Source organism: Quercus suber, unplaced genomic scaffold (assembly GCF_002906115.3).
Source record: "Quercus suber isolate HL8 unplaced genomic scaffold, Cork oak 2.0 scaffold_2, whole genome shotgun sequence".
Lineage (NCBI taxonomy): Eukaryota > Viridiplantae > Streptophyta > Magnoliopsida > Fagales > Fagaceae > Quercus > Quercus suber.
Window position 1 is genome coordinate 1,708,863 of NW_027069469.1, and position 21,403 is coordinate 1,730,265.

General features: G+C 33.1%; 1 protein-coding gene and 1 pseudogene across 4 annotated transcripts; both read right to left on the reverse strand.

Moving 5' to 3' along the window:
• Positions 1 to 6,486: 6,486 nt before the first annotated feature.
• On the reverse strand, positions 6,487 to 12,074 carry LOC111986895 (WAT1-related protein At5g40230). Of its 4 annotated transcripts, none has more exons than XM_065782023.1 (8): positions 11,806 to 12,074; positions 10,569 to 10,634; positions 9,944 to 10,057; positions 7,898 to 8,135; positions 7,460 to 7,618; positions 7,234 to 7,382; positions 6,936 to 7,063; positions 6,487 to 6,832 (listed from the first exon to the last, which is right to left on the reverse strand). In XM_065782023.1, exons 1-7 carry the CDS (start codon positions 11,994 to 11,996, stop codon positions 6,946 to 6,948), a joined length of 1,035 nt encoding a protein of 344 aa, XP_065638095.1. In that variant the 5' UTR covers positions 11,997 to 12,074; the 3' UTR covers positions 6,487 to 6,832; positions 6,936 to 6,945. The 4 variants fall into 4 exon arrangements, with proteins under 4 accessions (XP_065638095.1, XP_023874353.1, XP_023874356.1 ...); XM_024018585.2 differs by having other exon boundaries at positions 6,487 to 6,728; positions 11,806 to 12,073; XM_024018588.2 differs by having other exon boundaries at positions 6,487 to 6,728; positions 10,569 to 10,629; positions 11,806 to 12,000.
• Positions 12,075 to 18,107: 6,033 nt separating this feature from the next.
• The window catches only part of LOC111986860 (WAT1-related protein At5g40230-like), an 8,299-nt pseudogene continuing 5,003 nt past the window's right edge, over positions 18,108 to 21,403 (reverse strand).

Below are 21,403 nucleotides of genomic sequence, written 5' to 3' on the forward strand. Positions count from 1 at the left end.
TATATAGTGGAAATAAATGGGGTTTGGAGTGGCTCCTAGACGATATGAGATTCATTCCAAACCTCGACCATTATTGTAGAAAACTTGTATTTCTTATGCTTTTGAAACCCTAGCTGTGTACCCAAGCTTTGGGCCATGTACGCAGGTCGATGACTAATTTAGTCATTTTATTTCCAAAAATAAATTTTTGCTCATTTAAAATGTTATATTTTCCATTTTTACACTCTTTAAGTCAATTTAATATCTGATTGGGCTCTAAACTGTGCTTGGGCCTTAAAGTTTGAGTATCATTGGAGAACGGGGGCTCGAGTTGTAAGGGGTACAAAATGCGGTGTCTACATTCATAATTAAATTACTTTATTCACAGGCGAATTTGGGATGAGTTGAATTTTTTAGCTTATCTCCACTTTCAGCTTAGTTTTACTACTATTCATAGGTCTCACTGTATTTTTTGATACTATTTATGGGTTCCACAACACTTTTGATATTATTCATGGATTTTACTGTATTATTCAACTTATTTTTTTAACATTTTTTTCTATATTTTCAGCAAAAAAATTTTAGCTTTAGCTAAATAAATTATTCCAAACGGACAAGAAGTGTTTGCTTAGGAGAATCCACATTACCCTTAACATTTAGATTCCTAGGAATGTGATATCTTTATTTTTGTAAGCTTAATATCAAGTCTTCTTCTTCTTCTTCTTTTTCTTTTTGTGTGTGTAGTGCGCACCTTCCTACAAATAAATAATGAGAAACAAACTACAAATCATAATAAATAAATAAATAAAAATCTCTAAAACTACGGTCTAACATTTTTTTAATGAAATGTATAATACAAAAACAATTATTTAAATTCTTGTTCTTCATGGAATCACCACATCATACCCTGTTAATAAGAAATTGCTTATTACTTTTAGCATCTAAGTCAATTCCAAATAGGAGATATGAAAAGTGGAGAACAAAAAGACTAATTCTTAAATATAAATTTTAAAAAGAGTATCTATAATTTTTTTTTTTTTTAAGTTTTATTTCTATTGGTTCAAGAGTACAGACGGATGAGTAAAAATGTTATTTTATAGAATATAACTTTTTCGAAGCATGGGATTGTGGATACCCACATTTTATTTTTGTTTTTTAATGGAATTCGCATTCCTACAAGAACGAGATTGAGTGAAATTTCAAGTACTCATATACATTAGATTATTTGATGTGATTTGTAACCAACTATAAGAATATTACAAAATCTTTTAATATTCACATGAATCCTCAAACATTGGCCTAAAAATGCCTCAAATAACTTTACATCAAATAGGACATACCAAGATTTCTTTAATTTGTTTGTCTCCGCTCACTTGGCATACGAAATTTTCCATCTTCCTATGAAGTATCAACTCTACCCTTGTGGGCCTGTGGCCATGTCCCACGCACATAATAAGCACTTTGCAGAAGACCTTGACTTTTTAGTCATTAAGCATAAATTATCACAGGCCTAACGTGATACTTTCGGCTGTTTTGTCAATTTTATGACATCTTCTGTTGTTTTCTAGGAATTTTCTTGCGTAGGGGAAAATCGTAGCACGGGGCAGTTATAGATCTTACAAAGCATGACCCACAATTGAATCTTTTCCAGCCGTAATTAGCGCAAGTGATCCACATTATTTATTACTAGTATACAATTGTTTAATGTATGCATAATTAAATGTTAGGGAAGGCTAATAGATGCCTTTAAGACAATAATTAAAAATTTATTTAAAAAAAGTTTTTATTGAAAAAGAAAAAGAAAAACCATTAATGTTTTGATAGGATTTTTTCATTTCTTATATAAGTGGTGTCTTGGTCTGATAATAAAGAACTATCATTAGGAGCAGACGCTATAGGTTGAAACTCTTTTTAAAAAAAAAAAACTATTTTTTCTAAAAGCACCCGTTAGCATGACCCTTAAATGTTATAGGAGCTCCATTTTATGAGCAAATCATATTCCATCAACCTATGAAATACAAATTTAGTATTCAATTACTATGTTATGACTTATCACCAAGCATATGTAAGGGTTAAAAATCTTAGAGCTCAACTGGTTGGCACTTTTAAGTATTTCCAATTAAAATATCTAAAAATTAATTCCTCCTCCCTTAAGGTGTCGACACACTCAGATACGTATTCTTTTCTTTTTAAGTATATAAATAGTTCTTCTATTATAACTTTTTGTAATTCTAAATTTTATTCACAAGTGATCATCGTCACTTAAAGTATAACAAACGAGTCTTTTTTTTTTTTGTTGAGAGAGATCAAATGTTTCCTTAATATTTCAATTTATGTTCCCGCAATATGAGCAGGACACAGATTTTTTATTTATTTATTTATTTTTTATTATAAATTTCTCTACACAGTAGAATGGAAAATTTTGTCAAAGTACTCAAGAAGAGTTTTATTTATTTATTTATTTATTTTGTGATAATCAACAAATTTTATTAATAAATGAACACCAGCTACAAACTACAAACCGAAATCTTAACTTGCTTAAGAGCTAATACATCACAAAAAATAGAAGGGGAAAAGCCAATAACAAAACAATTTAAGTACTTATTTTTAAGAGACTAAAAAGCCAAAACATGAATAGCTTAATTTGCCTCTCTAAGAGCTCATTTGAACTGATGAATAGACTAACAAAGAGCTGCCAACTTGGTAGTGTCTAAACATAGAACATGGATCCTCCATGAAGATGTTGTGGATGGTCCATTAATAGCATTTATACAAATCTTTGCATCACTTTCAACAATAAATTGATAAATATCGTGTGAAGCTAATTTTTGAGTTGCTCAATTGATTTCTTCAGCTTTAGCTTAGATGGAAATATTGATTTTTACTCGTTTTAATAGAGCAAAAACTAATATCCCTTTCCAATCTTTAGCAACAATTGCAATATATAATCTATCTCAGCCGTCTACGTCTTAACAATCAATGACCCCTTATGTTGAGAGAGATCAAATGTTTCCTTAATATTTCAATTTATGTTCCCGCAATATGAGCAGGACACAGATTTTTTATTTATTTATTTATTTTTTATTATAAATTTCTCTACACAGTAAAATGGAAAATTTTGTCAAAGTACTCAAGAAGAGTTTTATTTATTTATTTATTTATTTTGTGATAATCAACAAATTTTATTAATAAATGAACACCAACTACAAACTACAAACCGAAATCTTAACTTGCTTAAGAGCTAATACATCACAAAAAATAGAAGGGGAAAAGCCAATAACAAAACAATTTAAGTACTTATTTTTAAGAGACTAAAAAGCCAAAACATGAATAGCTTAATTTGCCTCTCTAAGAGCTCATTTGAACTGATGAATAGACTAACAAAGAGCTGCCAACTTGGTAGTGTCTAAACATAGAACATGGATCCTCCATGAAGATGTTGTGGATGGTCCATTAATAGCATTTATACAAATCTTTGCATCACTTTCAACAATAAATTGATAAATATCGTGTGAAGCTAATTTTTGAGTTGCTCAATTGATTTCTTCAGCTTTAGCTTAGATGGAAATATTGATTTTTACTCGTTTTAATAGAGCAAAAACTAATATCCCTTTCCAATCTTTAGCAACAATTGCAATATATAATCTATCTCAGCCGTCTACGTCTTAACAATCAATGACCCCTTCCTCTGTATTAGACTAGGTTGCTGCCGTGATGGACCGGAGAAACAACAAGTTTGACTTTCCAATTCTTTATTGAAAAAGCACTCAAATTTGGTCATCCTACTCAAACTTACATTTTTATATTTTAAACAACATTACACACATTTTCACTCATACATATTTTAAAAAACTACAAAAATTTCATCTCAAACTACTCTACCAAACACCCCCAAGTCCATTAGTATTCTCTTCAGCCCAAACCCCCCAAAAAAAAAGGAAAAAGAAAAAAAGAAAGTCATGTACAAATTTCACTGATTTTTACACTTCACAAGTATTTCCCATCCCAGAGCCTCGGGATGGCTACCACCTGTAATGTCCTTAAATAATGGTTCACCCACTCTCACGCATTGACTTGACCATTTTTCCACTAAGTAGGAGAAGCACAATAAATGTTAGGACATATATGTTTTAACTTGATTAAGAACATATGTCACTTATTTATGTAAATTGGCTAATCCTTTGACAAAACGCACTCTACTTGTAATTGGGTAGTTTAGGTGTTTTTAATACTTCAAGAAACAATGTTTCAAGGTCAAGTGTTGAAGTCATCAAGTCTGTCCAAGAAAAAGCAAGCTGAAGTGCAAAGTTTTTAAAGCTCGACACCTTCTCGATAGCTACCTCGACACCTGGCTATCTGTCGAGCTCTTCAGCTAATTCTTATCGCAATCTCGATAGCTGGTCGATCAATCGAGAAAGTTTCTGTCCCCTTGACACCTTCTCGACACCTCCTCGACACCTCTCGATCGATCGAGGTTACGGGAAATCAGAATTTTCAGCTTTTTGATTTTTGGGCCAGGCTTATGTATTTGAGTAGGGTTTCTTTTCTCACAACCCTAGACTTATATAAGGCTTATTTTAAAGGCCGTCACATAAGAGAATACAAGGAGAACATATGCAAAAGGCGATACCCCCCCCCCCCCCAAAAAGAAAATTTTTTTTGGCTTCGCCACTGTTTGTGGATTTTCTTCCTTTTATGCTGCTTCAGAGTTTAGATGTAACCTTGGCAACTGATTGTACTTCATGCTTTATCGCTTAGTGGTTCTCTATTCTTCTTTATTGGAATTGCTTTGCAAAAGAGGGATTATTTATGATATTCGTTATATAGTTTCTTTTAGTAAATATGGAACAGGTGCTTAATGTTCCATTAGTATTGTTTATGAGGACATAGTCTGTGAGGAAGAATTGTCTAATGTGCTGTCACTTAGCGTTCAGCAGAGAGGATCTGGAATCACTTGAAATAGCACAACCTTTTCTTTGTTTGTTTTTAACAGTTAATGTGTTCCTCATTTTTCTGTTATTTTCAAAAGTATCCATATCCTTGATCTAAACCATTAGAGATGTTGATTCCATTTTAAATTTTATTTTTCCCAATGACATTAGCAAAATAATGCTATGTTTTACCAAGAATCCTTCTCTATAACAAGTGGCTTGAACTTTATCAACGCCAAATGTGTGAAATGACCATTTGTTTTCCTCCTTTTTTAACGGCTTCCGACATTATATTTTTTAGATTGGTGAAACAAATTTCAGGCAAGACTGGCATTCAATCTTTGACACTTGCTGAATTCTCTCTCACTCTATTTCACACAGACTCACGCATATATGTTTCTGTAGGTTACTGGTTTGAAGTTTGAACAGTTAACTTGCCAAGAATTGGGAGAGCTGCAATGATGAATGATGACTGTAAGAAGTTTTATCTTGGATAGAAAAAGCATGTCCTGTGTCTCTCTTTTTATTTCTATTCATGCCCACAAGCAGGGAAGTGATGGTAAATAACCACTTATGCTCTCATGTAAATTAGACAAACGTAATTTTGGTTTCTTTACTAAGCATGACTTATCTGCAAACAAATCTGGAAATCATTCAGGGGGAGTTACAACTTACAACCACTGGCAGCAAGAACATCAAGTTCAACCAATGATTGCCAATGATGATGACAAAGGAACCAAGGCAACTTTTCTCTGTTTAGTGCTATCTTTTGTGTGTGTTAGTTGGCCACTAACTATAATCTGAAATATTGGCTCAATGTGATTATATAGGAGTACTATGGGCCATTCCAGGTGCTTGAAAGAGCAGGCTAAGTGGCTTATAACTTGGACTTAGTCTCTCATTCCGAGCTTCATCCAGTTTTTTATATGTCTTGCTTGAAGCCAAAATTGGGAGCTCATGTGATTCCTTTATCTTCCTTGCCTCATGTTGATACAGAAGGTGTCACTTGTTCTGAGCTTAAAGCCAAGAAGGATGAAGAAAATTCATAACAAAGTCATCTCTTAAGTCATGGTTCATTGGCAAGGTACCCCTGTAGAAGATGCCAATTGGGAGATCTTGCATGCTCTTCAAGAGCATTACCCTCAACTTGTGGGCGAAGTTCTCTTAAGGGGAGGGTTATGTCATGTAGCTAGCTAGAAATGCTGAAAGAGTTGCGGGTGAGCTGTAAAGTGATAAGATGCTAGAGATAAGAGTGTGACGGTTAGTTGTCAGTCTGTTTAGTTATACTAGTAGTTAAGTCGTGGTTGAGTTGTATTGGTTCTCATTGGCTAATGCCATTGCAAGAATTTCCTATCAATACTTGTAATTGATACTGACATATCTGAAATGCAATGCAAATTCCTTTATCATTCTCCTTCTTTGTTATATTGACTGTTGAGTGACAGCATTTATTGGATGGAATGATCAGTAATGATGCGGTGATAAGCTGTTAAGTGATAAAGATGTTAGTGATACGGTGTGACAGTTAATTAGTTAGTTGTTACTTTTCAGTCACTTGAGTTAGTTATACCAGTAGTTGAGTTGTGGTAAAGTTGTATTGGTTCTCATTGGCTAATGCCATTGTCAGAATGACCTGTAAATACTAGTAATTGACCCATTGACATACATGAAATGTAATTCAAATTCCTTTCTCGTTCTCAATTCTCTTCTTCTCTCTACTTCTTGGATGGTGACAACTTCGAACCAGTCAATCACTCTCCCCTGTTCTTCAATAACCTCACTTCCCAAACACTACACACTCATTTCTTCATCAGCAACCTAAGAAGCTCATTTCAAAAACAAAACAAAAGAAATGATTAATTGCTGATTGTAGGTACTCAGATATCAACCCACATCTTTAGCCCTTCCAAGGTGCACTTTTACTGTAAAAGCAAAAATACCATTGAGGTATTGGATTGCAAGCAGCTCAGTGCTATTCAATCTTTAATCAGCTAGTATTCATCTGCAAATATCTATTCTACATACCTTCAAATTTCTAGCTATTCAACAAAGGGGTCTTATCATCAGACGAAGATCCCAAGCTCAATTCCTCTTTAGCTTTTGCCCATATGACAGCATAAAATCCAATTGATAATATTATTGATCCAATGAGGCTGCAACATTAGGAAGAAAAGAAAAAATGCCAATGAACTGTGAAAATTAGCTGATCCTTTCTTCTTGATAAAGTACTCTAATTGGTATTTTAGTCTAGAGGAGAAGGTAATTTGTGTTTCTATATACATGCGTAAATGTGCATTTTGATGAGAAAGAGAGATTTATATACCTCCCAAGATAGAGAGCATCACCAAGGAATATGACACCCATAGCAGCTGCAATGATTATTGACAATGGCTTAAAGATTGAAACATACACAGGCCCCTTCAAGTGCAAGGCCCATGCGAGAACAACACTGATGGATGAACCAAAGAAACCCTGATTGGGGAGAATGAAAGTTAGATATTATCAATAACTTATGTCATTGGGTATTGTCCACGTTTCTTGGTTCTTACCGAGTATATAATGGTGACCAATGCTACATCAGGCCTTAGCGTCCAAGCACGTAAGTTTCCTTCTGCCATTAAACATACTGGTGCAGATATAATTGTTCCACACAGGGCATATAAGAAGACCACAACTATCTCTGCTGGATATATTTTCATTACTTGGGTCTATAAAAAATGCAGAGAATTCAATTTTAGCTTCTCTAAAGTCTGTCTCATATCGTCATGAGACAAGAAAAGTATTACTCACATTCGTGCTATATATCGAAAGGACTAATCAAGTTACAATCAAGGCTACTCATAATCATTTATATAAGCCAAGCCAAAATCTACCTAGTAAACACCCAATGTGGGACTTGGCACATGCCTGCACATAACACAGGCATACAATCCAATCCAATTTAATCAAATTCATACTTTTAAGTATCACCTATCACATAAAAGTACCTGAACAATGCTCCAGCCTGAAAACAGAAGGTTCTCAACAGCAAGTAAAAGGCCACCTATCACCCAATTTGTTTCTGATGTGCCTCGTGGAGAATGAAGTGAAAGAGATGGTGATTGAGATGGAGAAATGATTGTAGGGCCCTTGTAGAAAAGCACTACGAATGCTCCTGATATTGATACTAATGTGCCAATGATTTTAGCCTGAGTGATTGAGCTTCTCAAGGCTAGATTTTCCATTCTTTTGAAGAACCAATAAAAATAGAGGAAAGGAAGAAAATTTAGTGACAGTAAACAACAATAAATGTATTCATGACACTCATTGATTAAAGCAATATGTGTAATCATTGTACTACGGTTACACATGCTTGTATCTATAACGAAGAGGTGGGTTTAAGAAGTTTAAATTTTATCACAAAGCATAAATGTATAAATAAAGGCTCAATAATACATCAGGTAAGGCAATGAGCGCATGACCTCCTGCACCATCTTTATACATTAGACCTCCTGCACTATCTTTATATATTAGACCTTCTCCACTTTGTAATTCTTTGTAACATATCTGATATGTAATCAATCACTCTACCTCTCATTTAAAAATTAAAAATTCGCATATTCAAAGGCATTAAATCCATAGTTTCTGTCATCAACTTAGATTGCAGAATTCTTGGTGAGGCAAGATTTTATGCTCAAGAAGCAACTGCAACTTTCTTGAATTTCTCATCTCAGGGTCTTCTGCCAAAGGGCCTGAGATGTTTTGTATAAGTTGGCAACCTGTTCTATGTTTGAGTATTCATTTCTTTTGTTTTGTTTATTTATGGAATAGACTAGTGTATTGTCTTATGTAATAAACAAAAACCACGCTATTGCCGTGATCATTATTTTATGAACTAATTGAGTTCCTCACAACAAAAGTCACTTCACAAAAAGAATAAACAAATGCATAAAAAAAAGGGGCAAATATCATCAGTCCTAATCACTTTCGGGCAAGCAAGCTATATTAATTAAGATCATCATTAAAATAATGATTTAACAAATTTTTTTCCTTTTTTTTTCTTTGTTGTTCCTAAATTAATGAGTGCATTTTAGTAGGTAGGGAGGATGAATGGTAGATTATAAGTGTGTAAATGACTCTATATGTATCGAGGACTTCAACCACTTGAAAAGAAGCAAACTATTAGTGGTAGTACACAATACTTTGCAAAAATATATTATTTAATTTTTTTTTAAATTTAGGGGCAAATGCATAAAAAAAAAAGGGGCAAATATCATCACTCCTAATCGCTTTCAGGCAAGCAGGCTATATTAATTAAGATCATCATTAAAATAATGATTTAACAAAATTTTTTCCTTTTTTTTTCTTTGTTGATCCTAAATTAATGAGTGCATTTTAGTAGGTAGGGAGGATGAATGGTAGATTATAAGTGTGTAAACAACTCTATATGTATCGAGGACTTCAACCACTTGAAAAGAAGCAATCTATTAGCGGTAGTACACAATACTTTGCAAAAATATATTATTTAATTTTTTTAAAATTTAGGGGCAAATGTATAAAAAAAGGGGCAAATATCATCACTCCTAATCGCTTTTGGGCAAGCAGGCTATATTAATTAAGATCATCATTAAAATAATGATTTAACAAAATTTTTTTCCTTTTTTTTTTCTTTGTTGTTCCTAAATTAATGAGTGCATTTTAGTAGGTAGGGAGGATGAATGGTAGATTACAAGTGTGTAAACGACTCTATAAGTATTGAGGACTTCAACCACTTGAAAAGAAACAAACTATTAGTGGTAGTACACAATACTTTGCAAAAATATATTATTTAATTTTTTTTAAATTTAGGGTCACAATTGCAACATGTTACAAATTTTAGGGACCATCAAAACTTAAAAGCCTTGTGAGTTGTAACTCAATTAGCAATTCCTCAGATTTCTAATGGAAACGTTCATGGTTTATATCCCTCCTCCTTAAGTATTGAATTATAAATAAAAAAATTAGGTACAAAAATGACTTGAGTGAAGTTGCTGATCAGAATGAAGAAGCAAGACCTGAAAATAACAGCAAGTATGTAGGTAAAAGCCGGTGAGAGGTTGCTGATGGCTGAAGCAAGAGTCGGTGAACTGTATTCTATTCCTTTATAGCCACACAACTGAGCTAAAAACCTGCATACCCTCCCAAACATAAAAAATATAAGCATAAGACCAAAATACACATTTCAGACACATATTTTGGAGTTATGTGTTACTACTATTTGGGCAATTGAGTCATTTAAAATAAAATCTCATATTTCCATGGGTGGCAATTTAGTCATTGCAACCATTTGATGGGTAATCACATTATCTTTACACTGTAATAATCTTACATTCCCGTAAATTATGAACAGCCAACATATCCCACATTTCTTTGAAGTTGGAAGCTGGTATGATTTGGTTACATCAAGGGAACCAAATGCACTTGAAAAAATAAGTGGATTTCAGTTAGCTCATCTCATAAAATCTTCATTAAACAAAAGATTTAGGATTCACATCTTGCCGACACTATGAATCAATTAGTATTTTGGCATGATGATAAAGAGCGATCATCATAGTGCAGATGACATAGATTGAAATTCTATCGTATCTATCAAATCTAAAAATCAAATTGCAAAAGCTTTTCTGTGTAATACATTCTTACCCAATCAGTACAAGTAGTAAAATTCTATTGATGAGAGGCCACTTGATTGTAGGAAGCCCGGCTGTTCTACATGTATGAAGTAGCATTTTAGCTAAGATTCCATCAAATATTCTATAACTAAATACATTGTCAAAAACTGGAAAATGATTCTTTTCCAACTAATTTGGAGAGACACTCTTCAAATTTATCCTATATCTTTTTATTGGGCGTAAATTTAAAAAAATCTAACCATTGAATTCCTTGTTCTTATTATATTCTTCATATTTGAAAATTTTCAAAAAGATCAATACTAATATTTATGTGATTAATGACATGTTTAAATTTCAAGATTTATGATAAAATATTATGCATAAAAAATAAGTTTATTGAACAAATAGTAAATAATATCCAATTTGAATAAAATTTGACATAATATTAAGAAGATAGAACATGCTATTAAATTTTCAAAATTTTCATCCAATAAAAAATATAAGTGAAATTTGAAAGGTTTCTTTCCATATTAATCTAAAAAGAAACTTATTCTTATTATATTCTTCATATTTGAAAATTTTCAAAAAGATCAAATACTAATATTTATGTGATTAATGACATGTTTAAATTTTAATATTTATAATAAAATATTATGCATAAAAAATAAGTTTATTGAACAAATAATAAATAATATCCAATTTGAATAAAATTTGACATAATATTAAGAAGATAAAACATGCTATTAAATTTTCAAAATTTTCATCCAATAAAAAGTATAAGTGAAGTTTGAAAGGTTTCTTTCCATATTAATCCAAAAAGAAACTTGTCCTCAAAATCTCGATGCAAAATCATAATGTAAACGAGATGAGAATGTGAAAGATATTGAGAAAAAAAATATATATATAAACCTCGTATTTCTGGGTAGTTTTTTATTTTTTATTTTTTGAGGAAGTGGGTAAGTTTTATTTAAACCTTATAATTTCAAATAATTTTATTTAATACTCATAGTTTCATATGATTTTAATTAAAAGTTATACTTTTATATGGTTTCATTTAATCCTTATAGTCTAAAGTAATTTCACCTCAAACCTTATAATTAAAAATAAAATTTACCTTTAATGAGACTAAACAGAATTTGTGATAGAAGGTTTAAATGAAATGTTTTTTTTTTTTTTAATTGAAAGTTTAAGATTGAAATAAGTTTGGAAATATAATTTATCGGGTATTGTTTGACTAATATTGTAGAAATGGAAATCAAGAGACATACTCACGAAAGATGAAGGCCAAAGGGAGGAGAACAAGGGTAGAAATGGCAGAGGAGTAGAGAATAAAGACATAGAAGCTCAGTCCTTTCAAAGTGGATGCTTTGTATAAGATGTTTAAGCCAACGTTTATGCACTCTGTTGCAACCATGGCTGAGAATGGAAGAGCATCCTTGCAACAATTTCTCCATGCCATGTCTCTCTCTCTCTCAGTGTCTCTCTCTCTACCTAATGATTTCTATTGTAATAACTTTGCATCCCTCAGTGGTTATTTTATGATGTCATTCTCCTCGTGCAAATTATTGGTTTTGCTTTCAATGAGTAGTTATATGCTGACGTTATTAGTTTTTGTTTTCTATTGGTGGAAGGTATGATTGATTGGATGGTGGACTTGAGTAATGATACCTGAAATTGGGTGTATTTAATAAGACTGACATCAATGAATACGAGTTTTGTTATAGGTTCAATTTTTTAAAATTTTTTTTCTTTTTTGCGGAGTTTTTAAAAGGTATAGAAGGAATATTTTTAAAAAAAAGTTGAGTGTTTAGTAGTAGTTGTTAAAAGATATTCTTTTTAAAAACTGAATATTTGGTTAGCATTTATAAAAGTGGTAGTTTGTGAGATAAATTATTAAAAATAATAATGTATATATAGAGAAGTTTATTTCATACTTAAATCAACAACTTCATATACTTACTAAAAAAAACTAATTAATAATAATAATATTAATAATATATTATTGGTATTATTTTAATAATGATTTTGTTTAGTTCTTTTTAGTGTCATAATTCTTTGTTATTACCATTAATAATTTCTTATCAATATTAATTAAATCTAAATAATTTTCATTAGGGGTGTCAATGTTTGACCCAACCCGCGAATACGACATGAACCCGACACGGGTTTTTCCGGGTTAAGGTTGGGCTTTAATGGGTTTGGGTCATAAATGAGTCGACCCAAAAGCGACACGATAAGAAACGTGTCATAAGCGGATCAACCTGTGTAACCCGCAATAAACATGTTTGACCCGCCAATTTATTTGTGTCAACTCGAATTGACCCACTTAACACAACCTGTTTAACTCGTATAACAAATAGATATTTATTTTATTTTAGATTTGTCAAATACCTTTTATATTCAACATATATTTTAAATTTAAAAAGAAAAGTGAGTAATTACAAAAATTTACAAGGGATATAATTAGGAATTGAAACTTTACAAACCCTAGATCTCTAACCCTACAAATCCTAAATTATTTCTAGATAGATGTTATATTTAATATTATGCAGGTTGAAATGAGTTGTGTTATATTCATATCAACCCAACACGACTCGTTTATTAAGCGTGTTAAATGGGTTGGGTCAGGTCAACCCGTCTTATTAACAGGTCCGGTTAGGGTTGAAGAATCATGACACGATTATAAAATGGGTCAGGTTAGGGTTGAGCCATTTAGTCGAATACTCCTACCTCGACACGACACGAACCCGACACGCTAACTCGAATTGACACTCCTAATTTTCATCATTATGAAGCACAAAATGAAAATGTAAAAAGATGATAAAATACATACCAATAATCCAAGTTTAAATTGTATTACATAAAAATGTAAAAATATAACAAAATACATACCAATAATCCAAGTTTAAATTGTACTATATAACAATGTAAAAAATTGTACTACATGAGTTCTGCTACAGTTGCTGCAACATTCCTAAACATTTTATCAAGTTGTTGTAGATTCTGTAGACCTTTATGTCGAAATTTTGAAGTTTTGGTACTTCTTGCAAAATGTAATTGTCATTTCACTCATATTACAATACCTATATAAGTGATCTAAGGTTTAATCCATGTCTATACCAAAAATTAATTGGTGTCTTGTTCTAATAATAAAGAGCTATCATTAAAAGCAGACGCTATAAGTTGAAATTCTCTAAAAAAACTAAAATACACCATTCTCTAAAGTGCAAACACATTATAAAAAGTTCCCTATTACAGGTTCTCTTAATTTATAAGGTGCCCTACCATCTATACAGTCCCACAGGAACTAAAATACCCAATTCCAATTCCAAAGAAGTCAAACGTGAAACGAAAACTAAAATACCCAATTCCAAAGAAGACCCAAATCATTCTAAACTAAAAAAATAAGATCTCAATCCAAAGTGACTTGAACAGAGAAAGGGGGGTTGGATGATTTTTTGTCATAAATTAAAAGGTGACTTGAACATGGAAATACCACATAACTTAGAAAGATAGAGCATCTACAAAAGAAAAAAAAAATACAAAGCATGTACCCACAAATATTTTCAGTATCCGGCAAGAGAACAAATAGATCATTAGCAAGAACAAAGCATGCACAGATCTGAAAATTTTTCAACAACTATTCAAAATCTCTGGTGGTACCTGGTGGTTTTTGGTAGCAGATCAGTGTTTCTTGGTATTTTGTTGATCAAAACTCTACCTTCAAAATATATTTCTCAAATTAGATTAGACATAAATAAAAATTTTAAAAAAAAATACAAAGGAATGCACGTCGAAGAAGATGAAGAAAGAAGAAGAAAAGGAAGAAGATTCAACGGATGATAAAGGCAATAGAGACTTTTACCACGGAGAGGCTTGTAGCAGCACGGAGAGGGTAGAGCAAAGAGAAGAGAGGATGGTGTGAGTAAGCTTCAGGGCAAAGGGCAGAGTAGAGAGATAAGATGAGAGGAATGAGGAATCTGGTGTGAGAACTGAGAACATCTTTTGATTTATTGAAGGGTAATTTGGTAATTGCCCACAAAGTCCAACCAATATATAAATCAACACACGCAGGCTTTTTCCAAAATGCACCTCAGAGCTCTTTTATGGCATTGCGTGTTCTCTTCACAAACACAAAATGCAACTTTTTCCAAAAAGTTGCGTTTTATACCTAACCAAACGAGCTTTTTGTATTTGTAGTTTTAAAATAGGCTTTTTGGGTTGGGAAAGCTGAAACAAACAGGCACTAAGTATAATTCGAATCCCACACGGTTGTTTATTAGGTAGATCTTGAGTTTATAAATGATTATAAGGATTCCAATAGCAATTTGATTGGTCCTTTTGGGGTATAAGGGCAAGCCTAATATTGACGGTCAACAAAATTGTTGTTAAGCTTTATTTAACCATGCTAAGGTCATGTCCTACATGCTTTCCAATAAGTATGAATTCCCTGTACTCATATCATTATCTTTGTGGATTTTCTTCCTTTATGATGCTTCAGAGGTTAGATGTAACCTTGGCAACTGATTGTATCTGCATGCTTTATCTCTTAGTGGTTCTCTATACTTCTTTGTGGGAATTTCTTTCCGAAAGAGGGATTCCTTATGATATTTGATATAAAGTTTCTTTTAGCAAATATGGAACAAGTGCTTAACGGTTCCATTAGTATTGGTTATGAGGATGCCCCTTGGTGGCGTGGTGTGTTGATAGGAGTCCCAGACTGGATCACTCCTTCAGGTCCAGGAGTTGCTTGGTTCAAATCATGCACTTCACAAAAATAGTGCGCCACAACGTGGATAGCCCTAACGCACCTAGGGGTGCCCCACACTATGAGTACTATGGGTTCAAGTGGGTCGGGTCAATGATCACACGCATAAAACCTTCTTTTATTCATCAAAAAAATAAAAGTACTGGTTATGAGGACATAGTTTGCAAGAAAGAATTGTCTTATGTGCTGTCACTTAGTGTTCAGCAGAGAGGATCAGGAAGTGCAAATCATTGTTAATCACTTATTCATAATATTTCATCACTTAAAATAGCACAACCTTTTCTTTGTTTGTATTAAACAATTAATGCGTTCCTCTTTTTCCTGTTATTTTCTAAAGCATCCCTATCCTTGATCTAAACCATTAGAAATGTGGATTCCATTTTAAATTTTATTTTTCCCGATTACATTAGCAAAATAATGCCATGCTTTACCAAGAATCCTTCTCTATAACAAGTGGCATGAACTTTATCATTACTCATTTCAACGCCAAGTGACCATAAGTTTTCCTTTATATTTTACCATTTTCACGGCTTCCGACATTATATTTTTTAGATTCATGAAATAGATTTCAGTCAAGACTGGCATTCAATCTTTGACACTTGCTGAATTCTCTCTCTCTATCACACAGACACACGCATGTATGTTGCTGTAGGTTACTGGTTTGAACGTTTGACTTGTCAAGAATTGGAAGACCCTAGCTGTATATTACAGCCAGTGATTGCCAATGAAATGACAAAGGAACCAAGGCAACTTTCCTCTGTTTAGTCATCGGTGCTATCTTTTGTTTTAGTTAGTTGGCCACTAACTGTAGCCTGAAATATTGGCTTAATGTGATTGTCCTAAATTATGTTGGAGTACTATGGGCCATTCTGTTGGGTTACACGTGTGAGTGAAGTCCCACATTGAATAAAGATGAGAAGAATGAGTGGTTAATATAACATAATTGAGCACATACCCATTGGGGCTTAGGCCTTTTGGGTTAAAGTGTGTCTCTATATGTTATATTAATTACTCAAGGAAGCTCCCCAAGGTGTTTATCTCCCTAACATTTCCCCGACAAGTGGTATCAGAGCCTATGGTGGTGTGCGGCAAAGGTAGTGAAGTGTTCATGGTCCCTACCCAGCAGGGACAGAGAAAGCCTAAAATGGCCCACACACAAAGATCCTGGAATATTGCTAATGGTGCTAAATAATGGTGTGATGCGAGATTCCCATGGACATGGACGTGCGGAGTTTCCATGGATGTGCGTGCAGGGTTGACACGTGGTTCCCATGGATGGCGTACGAGAGACTCATGGATGACGCATTGATGAAGTGAAAAGCCCATTAGTCAAGGGGGAGTGAGTAGGACTTGTTCAAAGCTCACAGAGAGGCAAAAACTCACGTGGTGCTAAATAATTGTATGGTGTGAGGTTCCCATGGACATGAACGTGCGGGGTTCCCATGGATGTGCGTGCAGGGTTGACACGTGGTTCCTATGGATGACGTACGAGAGACCCATGGATGATGCGCTGATGAATAGAAAAGTCCATTAAGCAAGGGGGAGCGAGTAGGACTTATTCATGGCCCACAGAGAAGTCTTGAAGCCCACAGAGTGGCAGAGACTCACACGTGAGGGGGAGATTGTTGGGTTACACGTGTGAGTGAAGTCCACATTGAATAAAGATGAGAAGAATGAGTGGTTAATATAACATAATTGAGCACATACCCATTGGGCTTAGGCCTTTTGGGTTAAAGTGTGTCTCTATATGTTATATTAATTACTCAAGAAAGCTCCCCAAGGTGTTTATCTCCCCAACACATTCCAGGTAATTTAAAGAGTTGGCTAAGTGGCTTATGAGTTGGACTTACTCTCTCATTCTCTAGATTTTCGTATGTCCTGCTTGAAGCCAAAATTGGGAGTTGACGTGGTTTATTTGCCTTCCTTGCCTCATGTTGATACTGAAGGTGTCATTTGTTCTGAGCCTAAAGCCAATCTCAAAGGAGGATAAGAAAATTCATAAAAAGCCTCTCTGAATCATGGTTCATTGGCAAGGTACCCTGTAGAAGATGCCACTTGGGAGATCTTGCATACCCTTTAGCAGCATTATGCTCACCCTGTGGGTAAGCTGCTCTAATGGGAAGGGTAATGTCATGTAGCTGCTTGAAATGCTGAACAGCAGTGGGTTCTGCACAACAGTTGTTTTGAACTTGTAATATGGACTGTTGAGTGACAGCATTTATCAGATGAAATGATCAGTAATGAGCTGTTAAGTGACAAAGATGTTAGCGATAGGTGTGACAGTTAATTAGTTAGTTGTTACTTGTTAGTCTGTTGATTTAGTTATACCAGTAGTTGAGTTGTATTGGTTCTCATTGGCTAATGCCATTGTAAGAATTGCCAGTAAACACTTGTAATTGATCCATTGACAAACATACATGAAATGTAATGCAAATTCCTTTCTCATTCTCAATTCTCTTCTCTTATTCTTCTACTTGGAGGGTGACTCCTCGAACCAGTCAATCACTCTCCCCTGCTCTTCAATTACCTCTTCCCCAAAACACTACACACTCATTTCTTCATCAGCAACCTAAGAAGCTGATTTCAAAAACAAAACAAACAAAAGAAATGATTAATTTCTGATTGTAGGTACTCAATATCAACACACATTTATACCCTTCTGAGGTGTGCTTTTATTTAAAAGAAAAAATACCATTGAGGTATTGGATTGCAAGTAGCTCGGTGCCATTCAATCTTTAATCAGCTAGTATTAATCTGCATTTATCTATTCTACATACCTTCACATTTGTAGCTATTCAACAAAGGGGTCTTATCATCAGATGAAGATCCCAAACTCACAAAAATAGTCTTTTCTCAATTCTTCTTTAGCTTTTGCCCATATGACAGCATAAAATCCAACTGATAATATTATTGCTCCAATGAGGCTGCAACATTAGGAAGAAAAGACAAAATGCCAAAGAACCATGAAAAATAAATACAAAACAACTTACACATGTATTAGTTGATCCATTCTTCTTGATAGATTACTCTAATTGGTATTTTAGTATGTAGAAGGTAATTTGTGCCTCTATATAGATGCGTAAATGTGCATTTTGATGAGAAAGAGAGATTTGTATACCTCCCAAGATAGAGAGCATCACCAAGGAATATGACACCCATAGCAGCTGCAATGACTATTGACAATGGCTTAAAGATTGATACATACACAGGCCCCTTCAAGTGCAAGCCCATGCAATAACAACACTAATGGACGAACCAAAGAATCCCTGATTGGGAAAATGAAAGTTAGATATTATCATTAACTTCTTTCATTTGGTATTGTCCACATTTCTTGGTTCTTACCGAGTATATAATGGTGACCAATGCTATATCAGGCCTTAGTGTCCAAGCAAGTTTCCTTCTGCCATTAAACATACTGGTGCAGATATAATTGTTACACACAAGGCGCATAAGAAGACCACAACTATCTCTGCTGGATATATTTTCATAACTTGGGTCTGTAAAAATTGCAGAGAATTCAATTTTAGCTTCTCTAAATTCTCTGACTCATAATGTGATGAGACAAGAAAGTATCACTTACATTTGTGCTATTTATGGAAAGGACTAATCAAGTTTCAATCAGTGCTACTCAATCATTTATATAAGCCAAGCCAATCTACCTAGTAAACACCCAACGTGGGACTTAGCACGTGCCCACACATAACACTCATACAATCCAATCCAATTTAATCAAATCCACACTTGAATATCACCTATCACATAAAATACCTGAACAATGCTCAACCTGAAACAGAAGGTTCGAAGCAGCAAGTAAAAGGCCACCTATCACCCATGTTTCTGATGTGCCTGGGAGAATGAAGTGAAAGAGAGTTGATGAGATGGAGATATGATTGTGGGCCCTTGTAGAAAACACTACCAATGCTCCGATATTGATACTAATGTGCCATGATTTTAGCCTGGTGATTGAGCTCTCAAAGTAGATTTTCCATTCTTTTGAAAACCAATAAAAATAAGGAAAGGAAGAAAATTTGTGATAGTAATAAAATAAATGTGTTATGAACTCAATGATTAAAGCATAGGCATAATCATTGTACTACAGTTTGACATGCTTGTATCTATAAGGAAGAGGTGGGTTTAAGAACTTTAGATTTTATCACAAAGCATAAATGTATAAATAAAGGCTCAATAATACATCAGGTAAGGCAATGAGCGCATGACCTCCTGCACTTTCTTTATATATTAGACCTTCTCCACTTTGTAATTCCTTGTACCATATCAAACGTGTAATCAACCACTCTATTGCTTACATTGCAATAGAGTGGTGAGGAAATATTCTATGCTCAAGAAGCAACTGCAACTTTCTTGAATATCTCGAGGACTTCTGCCTAAGGGCCTGAGATGTTTTGTATATTTTGGTAACCTGTTCTATGTTTGGGTTTTCTTTTGTTTTGTTTTTTTATGGAGGATGAATGATAGATTATAAGAGTGTAAACAACTCTATATGTTCCAAGGACTCAACCATTTGAAAAGAAACAAACTATTAGTCGTGGTACACAATACTTTAAAAAAAAATTATTTAATTTTTAAAAAACTTAAGGTTACAATTGCAGCATATTACAAATTTTAGGAATGATCAGGCATCAAGAGTCTTATAAATCAATTAGCCATTCTTGATATTTCTAATTGAAATATACATGGTTCAAATCTCCTTTGCCCAACTATTCAATTATAAATAAAAAATTATTAAATTAGGGACAAATATGACTTGAATAAAGATGCTAATCAGAATTTAGAAGGTAAGACCTGAAAATAACAGCTAGTATGTAGGTCAAAGCTGGTGTGAGGTTGTCGATGGCTGAAGCAAGAGTCGGTGAGCTATATTCAATTCCTTTAAAGACACACAACTGAGTTAAAAATCTGCATGCCCTCCCAAACGTAAAAAATATAAACATAAGATCAAAATACACATTTCGGACATAATTTTTGGAGTTATGCTACTAATCTGGGCAATTGAGTCTTTTAAAATAAAATCTCGTACTTCCATGGGGGCAATTTAGTCATTGCAACTATTTGATGGGTAATCACATTATCTTTACATTGTAATAATCTTACATTCTTGTAAATTACGAACCAACATATACCACATTTTTGGAAATTGAAAGCAGGTATGATATCTTTACATCAAGCAAACAAAATGCACTCAAACAAATTAATAGGCTTCAATTAGCTCAATTTATAAAGTCTTCATCAAACAAAAGATTTGAGGTTCGAACTCCACCTACACCATAAATCAATTAGTATCTTGATCTGATATAAAGAGCAATCATAATACAACAAATGTCAGAAGTTAAAATTCTATCATATTTATCAAATCTCAAATCAAATTGCAAGATTTTCGGTGTAATACTTTCTTACCCAATTATTCCAAGTAGGAAAATTCTATTGATTAGAGGCCACTTGAATGTAGGAAGCCCGGTTATTCTACATCTATGAAGTAGCTTTTTTGTTAATATTCCATCAAATATTCTATAACTAAATACATCATCAAAATCTCGATATAAAATCACACTGTGAATGATATGAGAAGAGAAAGATTTGAGGAAAAAAAAAAAACTCATAAATGATTTTTTTTATTTATTTATTTTTGAGAAACTACTCATAAATGAGGTTGTAATATCAAACCATAAAGGTCTAGGTTTTTTTTTTTTTTTTTTTTTTTTTTTTTTTTTTTTTTTTTTTTTTTTTTTTTTTTTTTTTTTTTTTTTTTTTTTTTTTTTTTTTTTTTTTTTTTTTTGTTTTTTTTTTTTTTTTTTTTTTTTTTTTTTTTTTTTTTTTTTTTTTTTTTTTTTTTTTTGAGAAGATGGTAATTTTCATTTAAGCCTCATAGTTTTGGATAAGTTTTATTTAAACCTTATAGTTTCATATTATTTTAATTAAAATTTATAATTTTATATAGTTTCATTTAGTCCTTATAGTTTAAAGTAGTTTCACTTTAAACCTTATAAATAAAATAAATTAAACCCATTCTGTCAAGTGACCTTTAATGAGATTAACGGCATTTGAAACAGAAGGTTTAAATGATTTTTTTTTTTTTTTTT

Coding starts and splice junctions, on each gene's coding strand:
- LOC111986895 (XM_065782023.1), bottom strand. CDS start 11,996: ATGGCATGGAGAAATTGTTGCAAGGATGCTCTTCCATTCTCAGCCATG. Junction 10,058..10,568: donor TTACTACTTGTACTGATTGG/GTAAGAATGTAT, acceptor GAGGGTATGCAG/GTTTTTAGCTCAGTTGTGTG. Junction 7,619..7,897: donor CAGGCTGGAGCATTGTTCAG/GTACTTTTATGT, acceptor CATTTTTTATAG/ACCCAAGTAATGAAAATATA.